The sequence below is a fragment of the Sciurus carolinensis genome, chromosome 17 (genome assembly GCF_902686445.1).
Source record: "Sciurus carolinensis chromosome 17, mSciCar1.2, whole genome shotgun sequence".
NCBI lineage: Eukaryota > Metazoa > Chordata > Mammalia > Rodentia > Sciuridae > Sciurus > Sciurus carolinensis.
This window is the reverse complement of record NC_062229.1, coordinates 23,938,821-23,961,195: the sequence shown is the minus strand read 5'-3', so window position 1 is coordinate 23,961,195 and position 22,375 is coordinate 23,938,821. Positions and strand designations below refer to the sequence as shown.

At 40.7% G+C, this 22,375-nt stretch overlaps 1 protein-coding gene, 1 long non-coding RNA gene and 1 pseudogene across 8 annotated transcripts in view; 2 read left to right on the top strand and 1 right to left on the bottom strand.

Moving 5' to 3' along the window:
* LOC124969420 (40S ribosomal protein S3-like) lies at positions 1 to 1,066 on the top strand (annotated as a pseudogene).
* A 4,587-nt stretch (positions 1,067 to 5,653) lies between these two features.
* LOC124969441 (uncharacterized) lies at positions 5,654 to 7,631 on the top strand. The gene is made up of 3 exons (XR_007105967.1): positions 5,654 to 5,800; positions 6,387 to 6,480; positions 7,355 to 7,631. It is a non-coding gene; the product is annotated as an uncharacterized LOC124969441 (long non-coding RNA).
* A 4,191-nt stretch (positions 7,632 to 11,822) lies between these two features.
* Kif9 (kinesin family member 9) overlaps positions 11,823 to 22,375 on the bottom strand; it is a 51,898-nt gene continuing 41,345 nt past the window's right edge. For all 7 annotated transcript variants that reach the window (XM_047532352.1, XM_047532350.1, XM_047532356.1 and 4 more), the window contains 4 exons: positions 20,540 to 20,716; positions 20,115 to 20,230; positions 19,621 to 19,725; positions 11,823 to 12,115 (listed from right to left, as the gene is read on the bottom strand). In XM_047532352.1, the coding sequence (XP_047388308.1) occupies positions 12,044 to 12,115; positions 19,621 to 19,725; positions 20,115 to 20,230; positions 20,540 to 20,716 (470 nt within the window). In that variant the 3' untranslated portion in view covers positions 11,823 to 12,043. The remainder of the gene's footprint in view (positions 12,116 to 19,620; positions 19,726 to 20,114; positions 20,231 to 20,539; positions 20,717 to 22,375) is intronic.

Genomic DNA, 22,375 nt, shown 5'->3' with positions numbered 1-22,375 from the left:
GCACGGTGACACATGCCATCCTAGTGACTATGGAAGCTGAGGTAGGAGGATTACAAGTTCCAAGCCAGCCTAAGCAAGTAAGTGAAGCCTAAGCAATTTAGGGAGATCCTGTTTCAAAATAAAAATGGATCCTTTCCTTTTGGGGTGTGCAGCAGCAAGATGGTGCAAATTTCTAAGAGGAAGTTTGTCGCTGATGGAATTGTCAAAGCTGAATTAAATGAGTTTCTCATTCCGGAGCTGGCTGAAGATGGTTACTCTGGAGTTGAGGTCCGAGTCACACCAACCAGGACAGAAATCATTATCTTAGCCAGCAGGACACAGAATGTTCTTAGTGAGAAGGGGCAGCAGATCTGGTAATTGACTGCAGGTAGTTCAGAAGAGATTTGGTTTCCCCTGAGGGCAGTGTAGAGCTTTATGCTGAAAAGGTGGCCACAAGAGGTCTGTGTGCCATTGCCCAGGCAGAGTCACTGCGATACAAACTCCTAGGAGCACTTGCTGTGCGGAGGGCCTTTAAGGGTGTGCTGCGGTTCATCGTGGAGAGTGGAGCCAGAGGGCTGTGAGGTTGTGGTGTCGGGAAGCTCTGAGGACAGAGAGCTAAATCCATGAAGTTTGTGGATGGCCCGATGGGGGACCCTGTTAACCAGTATGTTGACACTACTGTGTGCCACGTGCTGCTCAGACAGGGTGTGCTGGGCATCAAAGTGAAGATCATGCTGCTCTGGGACCCAAGTGGTAAGATTGGCCCTAAGAAGCCTTTGCCTGACCATGTGAGCATTGTGGAACCCAAAGATGAGATCCTACCCACCATTCCCATCTCAGGACAGAAGCCCAGCCGCCTGCCATGCCCCAGTCAGTCTCTACAGCATAACAGAGTCTTCTTGGCAGCTGTATCTGGAGTCTGGATGTTGCTGTTTAAAACATTTAATAAAATCTTGTACAAAGACATAAGGCCTGACTAGACTTTCTGTCCAGTGTTCAAGCTGAGTTATGTTGGCCTGTGGAACATTACTTATCCTTTTGGTTTAAGCCATATTTGCAGTATTTGCAGGGCCAGGACTGGAGGAACCAAGCAGAGTTCACCAGAGTAATATTCTGTGGGATTGTGAAGACTGGCAACTGGCAGGCAGGGCAGCACCTTGATTAATTATCCTGTAGTTTAGGATTATAGGTTTAGAAGAATTTGATTTGGATGGTGGGGATTGAGCCTAGGGTCTTGCACATGGTAGGCATGCACTCCACTACTGAGCTGAGGTTTAAGATTATTTTTTCCTGATGTATGAGGAAATCCATATTGCACATACATACAGGTACACGTTTTTGTGTCATACTATGAAAAAACTAATAAAAATGTCTGGGATGTAGCTCAGAGGTAAAACACCCTGGGTTCAATCTCCAATACCAAAAAAATAAAGTATTTAAAAAATAATTTGAAAAAAATCAAAGTGTTTTAAAATTATTTTAGGTTCAGGATGTAGCTTGGTGGTAGGGTTCCATCCCCAGTACCACAAAAAAAAAAAAAAAAAAAAAAGAAAAGAAAAGAAAAGAACTTTGACTTAACATTTTTTGAGTAAAATGTAACTTATTATAGCATTGTCAATGCAGATTTTACTTTGTATCCTTTATCTCTATGAAGTCCAGTTTTCTGCTAGCCTCAGTGCATACCCGTAATCCCAGCTACTGAGGATACTGAGGCAGGAGGTCAGACTCAACAGTTTAATGATACTCTATTTCAAAATAAAAATTTAAAATGCTGGGGTTATAGCTCAGTGATAGAGCACTTACCTAACGTGCACAAGACCCTGGGTTTGATTCACACCACTTAAAAAAAATTCAGTTCTCTCAGATCATGATTTTATTATATCTTAGTGTTGTGTTGAAGATTTTACTTTTTATCTTTTGTTAATTTTTAGTAACAGTTTACCACATTTACTTTTTGTTATAAGCAGTTTTTTATGTCAGCTATGTTTAATAAGTCTTTTTTCTGAATCAGACTTTAGAATTTAGTTTCACATTGGTAAATGATGTCAGTGTCTGAAATTTCAAATTCAGTCCTTCTGTATTCTTCCAATTATTTTATATGCCAAATATTTACCCTTCTGTGCTACTTTATGGACAGAGAGCAAGAATATTTTCAAACCTTCAGGAACAAAGACATGCAATTAGGTTTATGAGTCCTTATCATTCATCATCCAGCCACCCTTCTACCCACCCATCCATCCATGTACCTGTCCATGCATGCATGTGTTCATTTGTGTACCCATTTATTAATCTACTCAAGGGGTTCTCAACCAGGGGCAGTTGCCCCCCAGGGGACATTTGAAAATGGAGACATTGTTAGGGTGTCATAATAGGGGATGTTACTGGCATGTCTCTTTGGGATAAAGGTCAGAGAAACTGTTTAAGTGTCCTGCAACATACTGGACAGCCCCAACAACAAATAAGTAACTTAAAATATCAATATTACCAAGGTTAAGAATCCCCACTGGGGGCTGGGGGAGGGGCTCAGTGGTAGAGCACTTGCCTAGCATGTGCGAGGCTCTGGGTTCAATTCTTAGCACCACATATAAATAAATAAAAAACAAAGGTCCATGGACAACTAAAAAAATTTTAAAAGGAACTCCCACAGTACCACATCCAACCACCCACCACTCACTCATCTAAGTGTTTATTGAACACCTGTCACAATGTCTCTCAGTCTTGACTGAAAATTAGAAGCAACTATGGAGTGTGTAAAACATTAAAGTGCTCAGTTATCACCAATGAATATTCAGATTTTTATAACCAGAAACTATGGAAGTTTGTGAATTGAAAGTTTGTAGAAAAATATCTGTTCTTGTTTCCTAAGAGAAATGTGATGTGTATTAGATTAAGATTAATTTGCAGCTTCTAAGCATGTTAATTCAGGAAACAAATATCCAGGTCTCCTTATACCAGGGGATCTCAATCCAGTCTGCCCATTAGAGCCACTAGGGAAGCTTTTAAAAATGCCAATGCCCAGGCCCCAGAGGTTCAGATTTAATTGGTCTAGGATGTGGCTTTAGGCATCAGAATTTTACAAAAGTACCTTGTGTGATTATGATATGTAGCCAGGGTTAAGAACAGCTATGTCAGTGCTCAAAAATACACCTTTTAAAAATATATATTTTTAGTTGTAGATGGAAACATTTATTTTACTTACTTATTTTTACGTGGTGCTGAGGATTGAACCCAGTGCCTCACGTGTGAGAGGCAAACGCTCTACCACTGAGCTAAATCCTCAGTCCACCTATTTTTTTTAAATAGGGAAAAAGGTATACAAATTTATTAATGTGCACAGGGAGAAATCACAGCCTGGGAGTTATACACAAAGCATGTATCTTCTTTCCTTTTTTTTTTTTTTTTTTTTTTTTTCACTTGTTTTTTTCATTCATTTACGCAACATGTTTTTGGTTTTTCTTTTCTCTTTTTTTTTTTTTTTCCATTTATTCACAGTCCAATCTTCACATAAGGTTTGGTATAAGAACCTGCCCTTGGATTCTTGGTTTACCCTTTTTATTATATGTATGCATAAAGGTGAGTGACAGGGTGGGGAATTGACCTAGTAGCCCAAGTACCCAGGATCATAGGATGGCCGACCATCTTAATACATCTTCTGCCACTGATACTTTTTCAGGAAAGTGGCATTGACTGGAAATCATGAGCCCTATTATAGCTAATTAGACATCTTTACTAATATTAGAATAGTCAAACAGATGGTTCACATGAAAACATTAAAAGAATTTCAAACAACTAAACACCATAGATGTCCCTCTCACTAATGTCTAGTCATCCCTCAGTGGTTTAGTAGATCCTGATTTCATGTCAGACTTAAGAAACACATAAATAGAATCACAAAATTTAGATTTTGAAGGAACATAGAGGCATTCAAGCCCTTTCCTCCAGGTTTGAGAATTCCTCTGTCATGGGCCTTGACTGTGGCTGCTGAGATACCAGTTGCATCCTCCAAGACCTGGGAGCCCAGTTTGCACCAAGACTGTCAATTCCAGGGTTGAAAAACTCCCATTTTTTCCTCCTGAAATGACAAATAATCTCCCCCCTTTGTATTTTTCATCTCAGATCAAATGTCCCTAGTTTCTATGAATATTCCTTGCTATACAGAGTTTTCAGAGCCTCCTGTGCTGTAGGTCACCTTCCCCTGGGTATGTGTCCACTTAAAACATTGCCTCTGAACCCTGATATGACATTCTAAGTGTGACCAGAAAATGTGGACTATTAGTTCCCTGACCCAGGACACCTGACTTCCATTAACACTGTCCAGGATGCCATTGAGCACATTTTTAGCAGCTACCTCACTCTATCAAAATCACCTTTTGGTCCTAAAGAGCCATCACAATCAGCTTTAATTGGAAAGAGATAATGTCAACCCGAATGCTGCCTTTTCAGTTCCCCAAATCCATTTGGTGAGGTGGAAAGGAAGCTGAATGTTGATTTAGGTGATGTGTGTATTTGCATTTGAGCTCACTACCCATCTAACATAATGCTGGGCACATTCACATCTTTCTTATTGTTACTGTCCTGTCTGTTAGAGTTCGTTGAGAAGAACTACTATGAATTTGATATAAATTAATTCCTTCACTTCACAGAACACCCTGATTCCTTTTTTTCTTTTTTCTTTTTTTTTTTTTGCGGGGGTTGGGGTACCAGGGATTGATCTCAGGGGCACTTGACCACTGAGCCACATCCCCAGCCCTATTTTGTATTGTATTTAGAGACAGGGTCTCACTGAGTTGCTTAGCTCCTCGCTTTTACTGAGGCTGGCTGTGAACTTGAGATCCTCCTGCCTCAGCCTCGGGAGCAGCTGGGATTGCAGGCATGTACCACTGCACCCAGCCCAATGATTCTTTAATCAGAGATTAGGCAGAGAAATTGGACAACTCACCTAAGATCCCACGTCAGTAAGATACAGCGTCCCTATCTAAACTCCCATGTCTTTGTCTTAAGGCCTATGCTCTACCCCTATTTTGTACTGCCTTAGAAAAGTGCAGTATACTGACTAAAAGTCAAGTTCAGAGTAACACTCCCTTGGCCCAGCTTGTGGTGAAGCAGTTGGACTAGAACCTCCATTTGATGCTGGAAGAAATAACAAAGGTGTGTCTGAGCCCTTTGGATTAAAGACAGTGGAACTGAGAGGGGCTCTCCAGAATTCATATCCTACCTTAAAATCTTATCCCACCTTAAAATCTCAGAACTTTAGATAGTGGAATGGAGGGAGGACTCTCCAGAATTCATCCCACCTTGAACATTAGGCCTTTAGAAAGAAACCTTGGGTGCCATACTCTGTCAACCTTATCCTTTCCTTTGTATGTTTATGAAACATATTATTAATGATATATAACTTTTTGATTTTTTTTTAGTTGTAGATGGAGACAATACCTTCATTTTATTTGTTTATTTTTTATGTGGTGCTGAGGACTGAACCCAGGGCCTCGCACATGCTAGGCAAGTGACTCTACTACTGAGCCACAACTGCAGCCCCTATATAACATTTTTAAAATGATTGTTTTTAAATATTTTAAGATGTTATTTCATTGGCAATCCAACTAACAATATATCAACTATTTTTTTTTCCTTTGACCTATTTGTATGTGAATTTGTGTTTATACTGCGAAGTTCTGGGAAATACTGGAGAACGTGACTCTGAGTTGTCCCACCCAAGGAGACAGGAGGTAGGGGGACTCCTCCGTGGACTCCTAAAGGTTTATGGTTGAAGGGTGCTCCTAAAGGTGTTAACTTCCTGGTGTTTGGGCCTACCCTGAAGCAGGTGAGCACCCATGTTGAGAAAACCTTTATGTAGAAAATTGTAGATGCTTTCAGTAGGAAGCCATTAGCAGAAATGGCAAGTGCAAGGGATTGTGGTCGAGGCATGACAGCATCTGCTACAGAAGGTGACATGTAGGCAAAGACTTGAAGTGAGGGAGTAAGTCACATGGATGTCTGGGGGTAGAATGTTTCAGGTAGAGGGAATAGCCATTGCAAAGATCTGGCAGTTTGAGGAACAGTAAGGAGGCCAATGAGACTGGAGTAAAGTGAGCAAGATGGAGAGTAGAGGAGATGATGGCAGAGAATCATAGCAGGCAAGATAATGTAGGACCTTGTGAGCTATTTTCTTTTTATAGTTTAATTTTGCTTTTTTTTATAAATGTTTTCTAAAAATTTCATACATGTATATAGGGTAATAATGTCTGTTTCAATCTACCATCCTTTCCATCCCCACCCCTCCTCTCAAACCCTACCCCTCCCCTTCTTTGTGAGCTATTTTAAAAAGAACATGGCTTTTACTCTGACAGAAATAGGGAGTCATTAAGTTTGAGACATGTGATCTAACATATTTCAAACGGATCAACCAGGTTGCTGTTCTGGAAGCTGGGAGACAGCGAACTGGTGCAATAAGGAAAGAGGTGATGAAGGCCTAGATCACTGGCTTTTGAATACAGCAAAAAGGTGAAGTCCCGTGAATTTCTTGACACATTCAATGTGGAGTATGAGAGAAAGAGGGAAGTGAAGTACAAAACTAATGATTTTAGCCTAAGTAATTGACCTGAGATAAGGGTTTCGAGGGTAGAATATGTTTAGAGGGACAATTAGGCCATTTAGTTTTGTTTTGTTTTGTATATTGCGGTGCTGGGGATCAAATCCAGGACCTTGTGCATTCTAGAAAAGCACTCTACCATTGAGCCACACCCCAGGCATTCATCTTTGAACACACTGATTTGTAGATGTCCATTACACATTCAAGTGGGAGTATCAAGGTAGCAGTTGACTACACAAGTTTGGAGCTTAGGAGTGTGGTCTAGACGAGATATATAAAATTTAGAGTTGGAATAGAGATTTTTAAAGCCATGAAACTAGATGAGATCACCAAGAGAATGATCTATTACATAGGATCTGTGATTAGATATATACTGAATCTTCTCACTCTGTCCTCCTATATCTCTTATTCATACTTTCAATTTTCCACCACTCTGTCCCACTCTGCTGCTGTCTCAGCAATTTCCTCAGATCCAGCTTCCAGGATATTAATTCTCTTTTTTACTGTTTCTAGTTTGTCATTTTAATTTTTAGGTCATTTTTTTATTCTTAGTATTTCTGTTCTTTAAAAAAATCAGAAATCTATTTTTTTAGTCTTTTTCAATTCCTTTTTTTTTTTTTACTATGCTTAAAACATCTAATAGATACATATATTGTCTTTCCCCAATAACTTATCTGAAGTTCTTATAAGTCTGACACTGTTTTCAGTGTGCCTCCACCATGGTAGTTTGTTTCTGTGTGTTTAATCTTTGAAGTTTTTTTTTAATATTTTATTTTTTAATTTCAGATAGACAAAATACCTTTATTTTTTATGCGTTATGGAGGATCGAATCCAGTGCCTCACACATGCCAGGTGAGCGAGCACTCTACCACTGAGTTACAACCCCAGCCCTCTTTGAAACTTTTATCCATCTATATTTATTCCCCACCCTATAGAAGGGATTAGATACCCAGGGCCTTGTGCATGCTAGGCAAATCCTTTACCATTAAGCTTTACCACCAGCCCTATTTTATTTCAAGACAGGGTCTCACTAAGTATTCCAGGGTGACCTGGACCATATCTTTCTGCCTCAACCTCCCAAGTATCTGGGATTACAGGTATATACCACCATATCCCAGCAAAGCTAGACCTTTGTCTGTGGGAATACTGTATGGTTGGGAAAAGGGCACATACAGATTTTAAAATTTGATTCTACTAAGTGTTTCACTGTTATCCATAACCTGGGGATAATTTTCATGCCAATTTCTCAGCCTGGTGGTTCCTGGACCACAGTTTGAATCTCAAATCCTGGTTGCAAACTCTCATGGAACCTGTGCCCTTGCATCTCTGTGGAAAAATCTCTTTTTTTTCTCCATACCAGTGAGGGAACTTTTTACAGCTTACCTCTTCAACAAGGATGAAGTCTTTAGGGTACCATCTTTATGCAGGGAGTTCGATTTCCAACTTCCTATCTGGCATAAGTCAATGTCTTATTTCTCATACTTTCCTTGATATTATTCTCAAGTCCAACAATTCATTCACACACTTTATCCCAGTCCCTAGTTCACATGCTCACCATTTTCGTTTTCAATTTCCTTTTCTCAGATAGCCTCTTCAACAAATGGTGCTGGGAGAATTGGAAATCCATATGCAACAGAATGAAACTAAACCCATATCTCTCACCATGCACGAAACTAAACTCAAAATGGATTAAGGATCTCGGAATCAGACCAGAGACCTTCATCTTATAGAAGAAAAAGTAGGTCCAGAGCTTCAACATGTCGGCTTAGGACCAGACTTCCTCAACAGGACTCCCATAGCACAAGAAATAAAAGCAAGAATTAATAACTGGGATAGATTCAAACTAAAAAGCTTTCTCTCAGCAAAGGAAACTATCAGCAATGCGAAGAAAGAGCCTACAGAGTGGGAGAAAATCTTTGCCAATCATACTTCAGATAGAGCACTAATCTCCAGAATCTATAAAGAACTCAAAAAACTCTACACCAAGAATGCAAATAATCCAATCGACAAATGGGCTAAGGAAATGAATAGACACTTCACAGAAGAAGATCTACAAGCAATCAACAAACATATGGAAAAATGTTCAACATCTCTAGTAATAAGAGAAATGCAAATCAAAACCACCCTAAGATTCCATCTCATCCCAATTAGAATGGCGATTATCAAGAATACAAGCAACAACAGGTGTTGGCGAGGATGTGGGGAGAAAGGTACACTCATACATTGCTGGTGGAGCTGCAAATTAGTGCAGCCACTCTGGAAAGCAGTGTGGAGACTCCTTAGAAAACTTGGAATGGAACCACCATTTGAGCCAGCTATCCCACTCCTTGGCCTATACCCAAAGGACTTAAAATCAGCATATTACAGAGATACAGCCACATCAATGTTCATAGCTGCTCAGTTCACAATAGCCAGATTGTGGAACCAACCTAGATGTCCTTCAATTGATGAATGGATAAAGAAAATGTGGTATATATATACAATGGAATATTACTCAGCCATAAAGAATGATAAAATTGGGGGCTGGGGAGATAGCTCAGTTGGTAGAGTGCTTGCCTTGTAAGCACAAGGCCCTGAGTTCGATCCCTAGCACCCCCCAAAAAAAAAAAAAAAAAAAAAAGAATGATAAAATTATGGCATTTGCAGGCAAATGGATGAAACTGGAGAATATCATGCTAAGTGAGATAAGCCAATCTCAAAAAATCAAAGGACGAATGATATCGCTAATAAGTGGATGATGACACATAATGGAGGGTGGGAGGGGTTAGTGTTAGGGTTAGAGTTAGGGTTAGGGAAGGGGGCAAGAATGGAGGAAGGAAGGACTGTATAGAGGGAAAAGAGGGGTGGGAGGGGTGGGGGGAAGGGAAAGAATGAATCAAACAACATTACCCTATGTAAATTTATGATTACACAAATGGTATGCCTTTACGCCATGTACAAAAAGAGAAACAACATGTATCCCATTTGTTTACAATAATAAAAAAAAATAAAAAAATAAAAAAAGAATTTCCTTTTCTCCAGTTCCTGGCATTCCCTTCTTTACTAAAAATTAACTTTGCATTTCAAAAAAATGTTATACAATTTAGCTAGTCTTTCTGTTTGCAGAAGAAATATGTTCAAGTTATCTCTGGTATCCCATTGATAGAATTGGAAATCACTTCATTGTTGATTTGGATGGTCATATTAACTTAGGAGGAACTATTTTCTGAAATGACAGGCCCATGTGACAGGCCCATTTCACATAATGCCCCCTATGTTCTTGTCATATTGGAAGTATCTCCTCCTGTAGGGAGTTTTTGAGGAGAGTAATCTTCTGAGTGCCATCAAGTTTATTCCTATGGCTCTGCCCACCCTGATGATTACTTGCTTCAGTTTGTGCCAGTACTGACCAAAGAGGCCTACGTGATAAACAAAAGAACTAGAGACAAATATTTCAGCATCCAGGACCAGCTGCCTTACAAAGCCCCAACATGACCTGGCCAAAGGACTTCAGGGCTGGCTGTCTAGGGGTTCCAGTGGACAGGATGTCCAGCAGGGCCAGGCCATTCCAGCCACTTAAGGGAACTGAAGGAAAGAGCGATCAGGAATACCACAAGCTTCCTATGGCCCCAACAAGATGCATCCCCTGTTTACTATGTCCCATTTCCTGAGAAGGCCCCAAAGATCTAGAAACCCCAAACAAGTCCTTGTAATGGTAAGGATAGTCAGGAAGGGAAAGAATTAGAACTCCCTGCCCAGAATCTCTGAAACCCATTTCAGGACTTTTTATCCATCAGTGAAAGAGATAGTGGGTGGTGGGAGAGAAGAGAGTGTAGGGACCTCAAAGAAAGCCTCTCTGCTTTCTCTTTAACAAAACCTACATCTGTTGCTCACTGATGGGTTGAGGAACAGAATGGTAGGGTCAGACTGGACAGATGCCATTCAGCTGAACCTCCCACCACAAGCAGCCCCCTTGCCAGATGGCCCAGTGCTGTGGGCTTTCACTACTAACTTCATGCCAGGACTGCTCTCACTTTAAGCCTCTTCTTATTTTGAGATAACAATCTGCCTTTCAGTCATTTCTACCTTTTGGGGAAATGTCTGCTCCTATTCCTCCAGTCTAAATTTGGGGACCACACAAATCAAATCCCCTTCCTTCCCTTCTACCTGGCACACCTCCTGAGATGCTCTCACATTTCTCTTCTTCAGGTAAGATGACTTGGTTCTTTCCTTCTTTCCACATAAAAAGTGGCCCAAGAGCTAGACACGACCACCAGGTGTTCTCTCTCACATCCTCCCAAGTGACCAGATCCTCCTCTACCATTTTTGGCCCCAGTTACAGCAGCACCAAGGGGTGTTCAGGGAGCACTCACAGAGTACACTCAATGCTGAGACCATGGCCCATAAGAACAGAAGTGAGTGTGAAAGAAAAGATTCTAAGGATACTGAAATTTCTTGCTCCACAGAGACTTCATTTCCCAGCCCAGGGATGTATTAGCCATCCTAGAAGCCCCCAGGAGTCTCAGTTTCTCCTCTGAGCAAAGCACTGAGCTTTTCCTCTTTGGAAAAATTGCCAGGGGCACCAGCCATGCCTGAGAACTGAACTGGGGAGTAAAAAATGTCTTTTCTTTCCTATTCAGCCCTGACAGTGTGATGATCCCTGTTCCATCCAGGGCATCCTGGCCACTTTCACTTGTACTTCTCTGGGTCACAGGGCAGGGAGAGAGAGAGAGAGAGAGAGAGGCCCTGACACCTAGCCCACATATGCGCTGGTAACACAAAGGGCATGTCTCCCAGAAAGTGTTTACTCACTTCTGGGACATAAACCAAGATCTGCCTCATTCCTTCCTGGGGCCACTGGCTAGAACAGGTTCTCTCATGGTTGCCAAGGAAGGAGGGCCTCCCTCTGCATCCACTGGCTCAGTAACACAAAAAGGATGCCATGACAGAACTTATGGTTTGAGGAAACTGTGAGAAGCAGGGTTCTTCAGACCAAGTTTGCCCCAGGATCTCCATCCACTAGAGGAAAGGGGCTAACCAGAGGGATAAATCCCACCAAGAGGAGCCTGGCTGAGCTACCTTTTTGCTTTCCCACTACAGACTCAGTTCTAACCCCACCTGAAGATGTCCTTTCACATTTCTTTTTTTTTTTTTTTTTTTTTTTTTTTTGCGGTGCTGGGGATTGAACCCAGGGCCTTGTGCTTGCAAGGCAAGCACTCTACCAACTGAACTATATCCCCAGCCCAAAACACATTTCTTGAATGAGCACTAGAAGTCCAAACTAGAAAGTAATTTTATCTGTCCCTGCATATAAGACAGTGAATTAAAACCCAAAGTGTTCTGTGGAGATGAGCAAGGGCGTCCTTTGAACGATGCCTTTCCTAGCAGGCAAGCCATTATGTGTTCTCTGTGCTGGGTCACAGACTGGAAGCAAAGTGGTTAGAGCTTCCAGATGATTCTGCAGCTCCATTAAAGTAGGTTGGAGTTGAAGGAACTTCAAGGTACTGATGATGAGACTATTTTTTTATGTGCTTGCTGGAGGCCTATTATGGTTTTCAAGTAATTATGCTGCAAAAAGAAAAAGAGAGAAAACAGGAATTGATCAGGAGGTGTGGATTTAACAGGAACTCCAAAACTATGTCACTCACATTCACCTCATCATTCTTCCTGCCAACCTCACTGTTTCTGGGTAAGAATTCCCTCTGAATAGCACCAATTCTATGAAAAATAACATTATATTCAAACACTTTCATTCTTTCATCCTAAAGAAAGTATGTAAAACTGCATTAAAATGATCTGCAGGTATGTTTTAAAAGAAGCATGCATGTTTCAAGGACCTATTTGAAAGTTTTTGACAGAGAATGGTTCAAAAGGAAAAGATGATTCTGTCTCCAGAGGAGTCAGAGTCAAGGAACTCTAAAAGACCTTCCCTCTGTAACTGCTTATCAGCTAGATGTTCACAAATTCTATTATTGTATTGCTCTGCTTTTAGAAAGCAGGTGGAAAAAGTGAGCTAAAACAGAAAGAGTGGGCAGTAAGTAAGTACATGTAAAAACTAGCTTGGAATATGGAGCCAAATTCTAAATTCCCCCACAAGGCAGAAGAATGAACCCAAAATGCTGGATTCTTTTTTTCTTTTGCGATGCCAGGGATTGAACCCAGGGTCATGTGCTTGTGAGGCAAGCACTCTACCAACTGAGTTACATCCCCAGACCAACATTTTTTTTTTTTTTGGTGGTGCTGGGGATTGAACCCAGGGCCTTGGGCATGCAAGGCAGGCATGCTATCAACTGAGCTATATCCCCAGCCTGGATTCTCGATGGGGTTAAAATGTCTTGTTGGTGATGCTCTCTTGCCAACTGCTAAAATGAACAAATCCTTCCTGAAGTAAAGTAATTTTAACATATGTGCTCTGGACTCCTAAAGCTTAAGTTATCAACTCATGATTTCTTATTTATTTATTTATTGGTACTGGGGATAAATCCAGGGGCATCTTACCACTGAGCTACATTCCTTTTGATTTTTTATTTTCAGACAGGGTCTCACTAAATTGCTTAGGATCTCACTAAAGTGCTGAGACTGGTCTTGAACTTGCAGTGAACCTTAAGGTTTAAACACACACGCACACACACTCCATTATAGAAGAAACTCAGTAAAACAGGCAACAGATTTTGATCCTGCAAAAAAATCTGATCCACTGCATATATACATACATATACATATGCATATAGTGTAAATGGTTCATTTGTAACATCTGTGTGCATGGGCATGTCTTAAACATTAAAAATGGTCAATACAAAGAGTTCTCCTAGAGATAGGGGAATAGAGAGAATGGAATTTTGACCTGTAGAAACACATGGTTCCTCTATTTAATGATTTAGAATTTAAATGTTATTTGAAAGTTTGAAAGCAATTAATAAAAGTGCAAGGTTTGAGCTGGGCATGGTGGCGCACGCCTGTAATCCCAGCAACTCAGAAGGTTGAGGCAGGAGGATCGAAAGTTCAAGGCCAGCTTCAGAAACTTAGTGAGACCCTGTCTCAAAATAAAAAATGAGGCCGGGCATGGTGGCACACACCTGTTATCCCAGCAGCTCTGGAGGCTTAGGCAGGAAGATCAGTGAGTTCAAAGCCAGCCTCAGCAAAAGCAAGGCACTAAGCAACTCAGTGAGACCCTGTCTCTAAATAAAATACAGAATAGGGCTAGGGATGTGGCTCGCTGGTCGTCCAGTTCCCCTGAGAGCAATCCCCCATACCTCCTCAAAAAATAAAATTAAATTAAAAAAAATGAAAATAAACAAGAGTGGGGATGTAGCTCAGTACCCCTGGTTTTAATCCCTAGTACCAAAAGCAAACAAATAAACATAAAAGTGTCCCCTCCCCGCCAAAAAAAAAAAAAAAGAAAGTGCAAAATTTGTTTATGATAGCAAGAGAGAAATTCATGATGGGAACCATGCAAATCATTTTCAGTCACATTTTCTATGATCTTGAAATTACTTATGCTAGTTAAAGAAAATTTAAAATAATTTACACAAGGCAATAAAACTTTTGAAGCTCTTTCTCCAAAGCCAAAGATATGTTATCCTCTTATCCTATTATATATTCAGGATGACCTCAACCAATTGACCTAAATTAGCCTCACCAGCAATGGAACAAAGCAACATCATGTTCCTCCTGATACAATGCACCAAGAAAAACATAATTTCTGTTACACTTACTGAAAGTGCATAACTTGAATTTTAATAGTAAGAAAACATCTAAGATACATTTTACCAAATACTGGCCTGTATTCTTCAAAAATATCAAAATCATGAAATAGAAGGAAAGACTGAAGAATTGTTCCAGATTTGAGAAGACATTGCAACAAAATGTAATATGTAATCTTAGATTGGATCTTGGACCAGAGGAACACGGGAGAATAGTTGTCAAGGACATCTTTAGGAGAATAGTAAAAAGTTGAAAATGGTCAACCGTGGTGAAATATATCTGTAATCCCAGCTATTTGGGAAGCTGTGGTAGTAGGGTTGTAAGTTTGAGGCTTGCCTGGGCAACTTAGTGAGACCCTATCTCAAAATAAAATAAAAAGGGCTAGCAGTATAACTCAGAATTAGAGATCATTTGCCTTGCATATGTGAAGCCCTAGATTCAACCTCCAGTACTACAAAAAAGTTGAGTATGGATTTTGGATTAAATAATATTATTGCTTTACTGTTAATTTTCCTGATTTTGATTATTACATCATTATGATTTAAGAGAATGTCCTTGCTTTTAAGACATGAAAACACTTATGAGTTAAAAAAAAAAAAAAAAAAAAAGAGAGCATGACATGTTCTGAAATTCACTGTGGTTGCACGTATTTGTGAAGACACTAAAAACCACTGAGTTGTACAATTTCAAGGGTGAAATGTATGGTATTTTATCTCAAAAAATGTTATTGTTTTTAAAAAGTAAGAAAAAAGAGTTTATAACATATGACCAAGCATATTTGAAGGAGAACCAAATAGAATTTTTAGACACAGCTGATTAGACACAGCTGAGAAGGGTATTAATAAACTGGAACAGGAATCTAAAGAAGTTACCCAATTACAGCATAGAGAGATGAGGAGCTAGAAGAAACAAAAGAGATTTTAAGAGAGATAGAGGATAGAATGAGAAAGTCTAAAATATATCTAATGGAGAGAGAAGAGAGGCAGTAGGCAAAAAAATATGACCTAATATACCTTCATGATGAAAAGGAGAAAAAAAAAAAAACAGTAAATGAACTAGGAATAGAAGAGAACTTCTGTACCTAATAAAGGCAGATCTTAAGATAGACCTCTAAGAATGCTACTCAAAGTGTGGTCCTAGTCTAGCACTCTGGGCATTATCTGAGAATTTATTAGAAATGCAGAATCTCAGGTCCTATTCTAGACTTACTACATCAGAATCTGCATCCTAATACAAGACCCCTGTGATTTGTGTACATGACATAGATATGAGAGGTGCAGCTCTGGGGGACCTTCAGAATCCATGTAACAATCCCCTTTTACTCAATCCTCTTTGAATGGGTTTCAGCTTCTCATAGCCATCAGTAAAAATGTCAGTTTAATTCTAAATGGAAAAATGAACTCAATTGGAAGAAGGGCTTTCTAGTTGATGTAAGATACAGAAGCTAAGAAAGAAAACTCTGACAAATTTGTGCTATGAGCTGAATGTTGGTGTCACTCCAAAATTCATGTGTTGAAATGTAACCGCCATGGTGGTGGTATTAAGAGATGAAGCCTTCGGGAGGGGATTAAGTCATGAAGACTCTCATCTTATGGATGGGATTACTGCCCTTATAAGAGTCCTGAGAGAGCTTATTAGACCTTAACCTATCTACCATGTAAGGTGCCACCCACTAGAAGGTGCCATATCTTGAAGCAGAGAGTCCTCACCAGACACTGAATCTACTGAACCCTTGATCTTGGGCTACTCAGCCTCCAAAACTGTGAACAATAAATTGTGGCTTTTTATAAATTACCCAGTGTAATATGTTTTGTTTTGGCAGCTTAAATAAGACACTTGATGTCATAGAAAATCAACAAAACAACAACAAAAAAGTAAAGTCAAGGGCTGGGGCTGTAGCTCAGTGGCAAAACACTTGCCTAGCATGTGTGAGGCACTGGGTTTGATCCTTAGCACTGTATAAAAGTAAACAAATAAAGGCATGATGTTCATCTACAACTACAAAAAAATTTGTTTAAAAAATAAAATAATAAAAAGTAAAGTAAAAAGACAAATGGCAAATAGGAAAAAGTAGCTGCAACTCATACCATAAAAATCTAACCTCTCTAATATATAAAGAATTCCTACAATTAAGAAAAAAAAGAATAAAGTTTATGGCATCTGCTGGTAAGTGGATGGAAATGAAGAATGTCATGCTAAGTGAAATAAGCCAGACTCAGAAAATCAAGGGTTAAATGTTTTCTCTCCTATGTGGAAGCTTGAGTAAAATAAGGGAAAAAAAGAAGGCAGAAGTGGGATCAGATATCATAACAATATAGGAAGTATCAGTGGAGTTACAGGAGGAGATAGGGAGGGAGGAAGGACAAGAAAGGAGGAAATACAGAACAGATTTAACAAAATCATGTTATGAACATATATAAATATACTACAGGAATTCCACATGTATATTCAGGAATGTATACGTAGAAAGCACCAATCAAAAATAACTAAAAATGAATGAAAGGAAAATCAGAGGAAGGAAAATAGGAGGAAAGAAGATAGGGAACGTTGGGGAATGGGAACTAAAATGCAGTAAATCGAAGTCCATACATGTATGATTTTGTCAAAATGAACCCAACTATGTATAACTATGATGCTCTAAAAAGAGAAAAAAAAAGAATAAACAATACAAAACCTACAACCAATAGAAAAACAAGCAAAAGAGGTTGGGGATGTAGCTCAGTGGAAGAGTGCTTACCTAGCATGTGTGAAGCCCTGGGTTCAATCCCCAGTATTGCAAAAAAATAAAAGAAAAAAGAAAAACAAGCAAAAATGTGAATAGTTTGCAGGAAAAAAATTAAAATGACTCTTCAACATGAAAAGAGGTTCACTCATCATAAGAGAAACACAAATTAAAGTTACACTGAGAGAACACTTTTCACCCTTCAGATTGGAAAACAATACAAAAATGGGATAGTATTTCTTGTGAGCAACCGTTAGGCTGCTATAAGGGTACAGAGGGGTTTAGCTGTAGGCAGGCAATTTGGCAGACCTATCAAAAATACAAATGTCCTTTTAAGCAAGAAATTCACTTCTGCATAATTGCCTTCCTTTCATATATGTGTAAATTCCTTTCACACATGTATAAATTCACATTTGCAAAACTCAATTATCACAGCTATATTTGTATTAATAAAGGGTCTCACAAACAAAATAAATAAAAAGGGGCATGGATTTAATTGCCAGCATAACAAAGTAAAAAAATAATAATAATTAAAACAAACAAACAAACTGGGGGCTGGGGTTATGACTCAGTGGCAGAGCGCTTGCCTGGCATGTGTGAGGCCCTGGGTTCAATACTCAGTACCACATATAAATAAATAAAATAAAAGATCCATTGAAAACTAAAAAAAAAAAAAAAAAAAAAAAAAAAAAATTTAAAGAAAAAAGATTAGTTTCTTAAAAAAAAAAAAAAAACAAAAAAACAACAACTGTAAACTCCTAAATGTTCATTAATATGAATTGGGTTAAAAAAATCTTTTGAAGCTGAGCACGGTGGTTCAGGCCTGTAATCCCAGCGACTCAGGAGGCTGAGGCAGGAGGATTGAGTTCAAAGGTAGCTTCAGCAATGGTGAGGTGCTAAGCAACTCAGTGAGACCCTGTCTCTAAATAAAATAGGGCTGGGGATGTGGCTCAGTGGTCAAATTCCCCGAGTTCAATCCCCAGTACCAAAAAAAAAAAAAACCCTTTTGAGCCAGGTACAGTGGCTCATGCCTGTAATCCCAGTCACTCAGGGTCTGAGGTCAGACTCAGCAACTTAGTGAGACACTGTTTCCAGACAAAAAAATAAAAAGAACTGGAGATATAGCTCAGTGGTAGAGTGTCCCTGGGTTAAATCCCCAGTACTAAAAAAAAAAAATTTTTGATACATCCTCATAGCACCTATATAGGTTGACATGGAATGATCTTCAAGATGTATTGCTAAGTGAGAAAAGCAAGTTTCTAGTGAAAAAAAAAAAAAAAATCACTAGGAAAAAGTGGTAGGGGTTTCCTGTCAGAGAGGAGGATTAAAAAGTGGGCACAGGGTGCTTATGCTTTCATGGTTTTTGTTTTTTTCTAGTACAGAGGATTGAACCCACGCATGCTGGCAAGTGCTCTACCAATGAGATACTCCAGGCCCTTCATATTTTATTTTGATTTTATTATTATTATTATTTATTTTTAATTTTCTAAAAAATTTTTTGCAGTACTGGGGATTGAACCCAGGGACTTGGGCATGCTCAGAAGTGCTCTACCACTGAGCTACATCCAGCACTGATTTCATTATCATAATTGTTTTTAGTACTAGGGATCGGCAGGGGTGCCTAACCACTGAGCTATATCCCTTATTCATGTTCATTTTTTATTTTGAGACAGGGTCTAAGTTCTTAAAGATCTCACTAAGTTGCCAAGGTGGCCTGGAACTTGGGATCCTCCTGCCTCAGTCTCCGAAGTAGCTGGCATGTACCTCTACATCCAGCTAAAAATTATTATTTTTTGCAGGGATTGAACCCACATCCTTAGACATGCCAGGTAAGTATTCTACCACTGAGCTACACTTCCATGCTTTTTTAATGTTTAGAACACCCAAATGTTATCACCTATTGAACTGTAAATAAATAACTACAAAAACATTTTTTTTTTGAGACAGGGTCTTGCTATGTTGACCATGCAGGCCTTGAATCCCCGGGCTCAAGTGATCAGTCTCCTGAGTAGCTGGAATTAGAATCATGCACTACCACACCTGGTTCATAAAAATATAAAGAACGCACTCATTTGGGTAGTGACACCACATGCGCCTGTCACAATATATACAAACTGCCTCTGGACACAGATAGGTACACGGCACACAAGGCCCTCTGTGTTCTGCCTTGAGGCTGGACCTTGGCAGAGTAGAGAGCCTCTGCTCCAGCCCAACTTGCTCAGGGAGAAGAGTCACAGACTCAACCCTACAGCTGAGACCATGTCTATCTCTGCCTTGGCTGAATGTGATCTTCTGTACCCTGCCACTTGAGCAGGGTGGCCTGCCCTTGGAGAGGTCCTCCCTGACAGGCAGTGGCCTCAGGGGATCCCTGAATCTTGTCTTCAGTTGTGAACCACCCACTGGACGGCTCAGTATGCACCAGCCATGTCCAGGCCTGCTCATGGTCTGTGGGTCTCTTCTATGATCTAGCCCTGTCCCTGTCTGGAGCTTCAGAAGACACTACAGAATGTGGGTAACACTGGATCTCTCTGGGTGGGCACCATTCCTCCCCTGCAACTCTAGAGTAGGAAGTGTGATTTTGAGTGTCCTAATAATGAGGTCCCTGAAGCCCCCCACCCTTCCTAGAGACAGGAACCTCCCAAGTTACCTTCTGTTCTGTCTTGATTTTGGCATTGTAGAAGGAGATGGCATCAGGTCCCTCAGGTAGTACCGTCTGCTGAAGCTGGCTGAATTTGTCCTGATCATCTTCTCCCTGAGGGAGACCAAATACAGCTTGGTATCATCAGGATAATTCCTGGCAAGGCCTGTGGTAAGTATCAGGAGAGTCCCCCTTCTGGGTTTGCAAGCCTCACCCAGGATATCTTACAACCCTGTAGCCCCCATACCTATCAGCATCCTCACAGACCCACTGTAACTGCCAACTGGGCAGGATGAGTCACCTCAGAAGGCAGTAATAAGAATGGTGTTTCTTTCTGTCCCCACCCCTTGATAACTGAGGAGAGACCTACATCTGCCTCCTGTCTGGATCAGCCATGAAAGAAGCTATCATGCCATGCATACTGCCATGTTCATGGAGAGTACAGCCACTGCAAGTCCCCAGTTCAGTCACTGCCACACCATGCTCCTACCCTGTGTACTCACCAGAGACACAATCCTGCTGACAGGCACCATGCCTGGCCGGATGTTGGTGCCCAGCTTCAGTGCTACCTGCATGTCCTCAGGGATGACAAAGGACTCATTGTACCAGATGTCAAATTCTATAAAGAGGTGGGAGACACACTTGTGAGGTGAGCTGCGGGAGACCCTGAGGAAGTAGGTAAAGGCTGCATGCACCAACACGTCTTGTACCCAATGTAGACTCAGCCCCATTCACTTCCTGTTCCAGGGTCTCAAACTGTCTTCATTTCCATCTCCAGCCCTCAAGAACCTGAGAACCACATGCTTGAAGCCCTCCCAGCTCTGCTTGGGTCAGTGAGCAGCTCTGAGGGCATTTTCAGAACTTGGGTTGGGACTTTGCCCTGAGCCTCCCAACCTTGAGCAGCTATCCAACCCTTTAAGAGGCGTACCCATGAGCAGGCGGTGGCGACACTGGTCCACCAGGTGCTGGCAGTACTGGATCTCAGCCCTAAGGTCACGCAGGTCCTGGTACTCGCTCCGGTACTGCTTCTTGAGGTCTTTGAGCTTCAGAATCAGCAGGAATTCCTCTTCATCGATGATCATTAGCCCCTTGTTCTCGTACTCACCTGCAGGGTGATGGAGGTGGTCAGGGAATGAGAAGGCATCCACCTGGTGTTGGGGGGAGGAAGGCATCCAAGAAAGAGGGAAAAATGCTGGCAAATCATTTTAGGATGAAAGGGAGGGGTGGGCAGAGGAGATAGCCCATGCACCATGCTTATTTTGATCTTAAATTCCATTGGTCAAAGATATTTAGTAGGTACTTCTATTAACCAAATGTTTCTTTTTCTTGTAAATATATTGTGAACTGCCATCACTGGCTAGTACCATATGGCACTTGGGCAAGGTTCCTTATTAATAACAGCAGATATAAAACTGCTTTGGGGAGGAAAGAGAAAAAAAACTTTTTTTTGATACTGATAGATACAAATTTAAAAAATATTTTAAAAATATTTATTTCTTCTTTATCTCATCCTTTTAAAATGTTCATTTAAAAGTATACTTAGGGGCTGGGGTTGTGGTTCAGTGGTAGAGTGCTTGCCTAGCATGTGTGAGGCCCTGGGTTCAATCCTTAGCACCACATAAAAGTTACTGTGTCCATCTACAACTAAAAAAAAAAAAAGAAAGAAAGAAAGAAAGAAAGAAAGAAAGAAAGAAAGATTTTTTTAAAAAAGTATACTTAGTAAATGATATGTCAGTACAGCATGCAGGCATTTTACTTTAAATAAATTCACAAATGACAAGGAGTTATATGTTCTAAGGTATGAACAGAGGGGACAAAGAAGTGTTTGCTGATCCCATAAGACCTTCACCGTGTTCTCTCCCTGAGGTTCTAGGTAGGGGCATGTTTATAGGAGTTACTATCCCTCTTTCCTCAATCTCCCAGATGTTTGGAGGGCTCTGCCCTCTGGAATAGCATGTCATGGTTGCTCTGTAGGGTATGTATGAGTGGAACAGCTCCAAAATAAAGTTGTTCTCTGAGGAATGAATATGTAAAATGCACTCCTTGATGGTGAGATGACTCAGTGGCCTGCAGGAATAAATCATGTGATATTAGGAGATCACTTACAAACACTGGTGTGGAACCAGGTTGCAATTTAGCAAGGGAAGGCCCACTAATCTATAGTTCAGTGCTCTGATTGGAAGAAGATGAAGAGATGGAGCCAGAAAGTAACAGTGGCCTCTGAATCCCCCTCTCAGAGTCAGGGTGGTCACTCATTAAAATGCAGGTTCTGGGCCCTGCTCTATATCTCCTGGTCAAAAACACTGGCTGGGGGTCTGGGAATCTACACTTGACAATCACTCCCACATGAGTCCTCTGCACAATCAAGCTTGGCCACAGTGAGAGTGCAGGCAGTGTGTAACACTGGAACAAGGGCACTGAGTCAGGGAAACCAGGTAAGCACTGTCTCCATGCAGAGGTCTCTGCCCTCTGATCTTGGGGCAACCATGTCATCTGCCTTAGGAGACAAGACTGTGAAGCCAGCACAGATGTCAGGGGTTCAGCACATGGAACAGTTTTACTGGCAGGGACTTCCTTGGCCCTCTGGCATTCACATTCTCATTTCCTTCCTCAATTTTTTATGGTTCCTGCCAGCATCCTTGCTGCAATCTGACTACCCAGAGCAGTGAAGAGATCCCAGCAAGACCCAAGGACCTGGTAAGGGGTCACCAGCTCCTGAGGATACTTCCGCAGGACCAAGGGCCAAGCCTCTACAGCAGCGTCT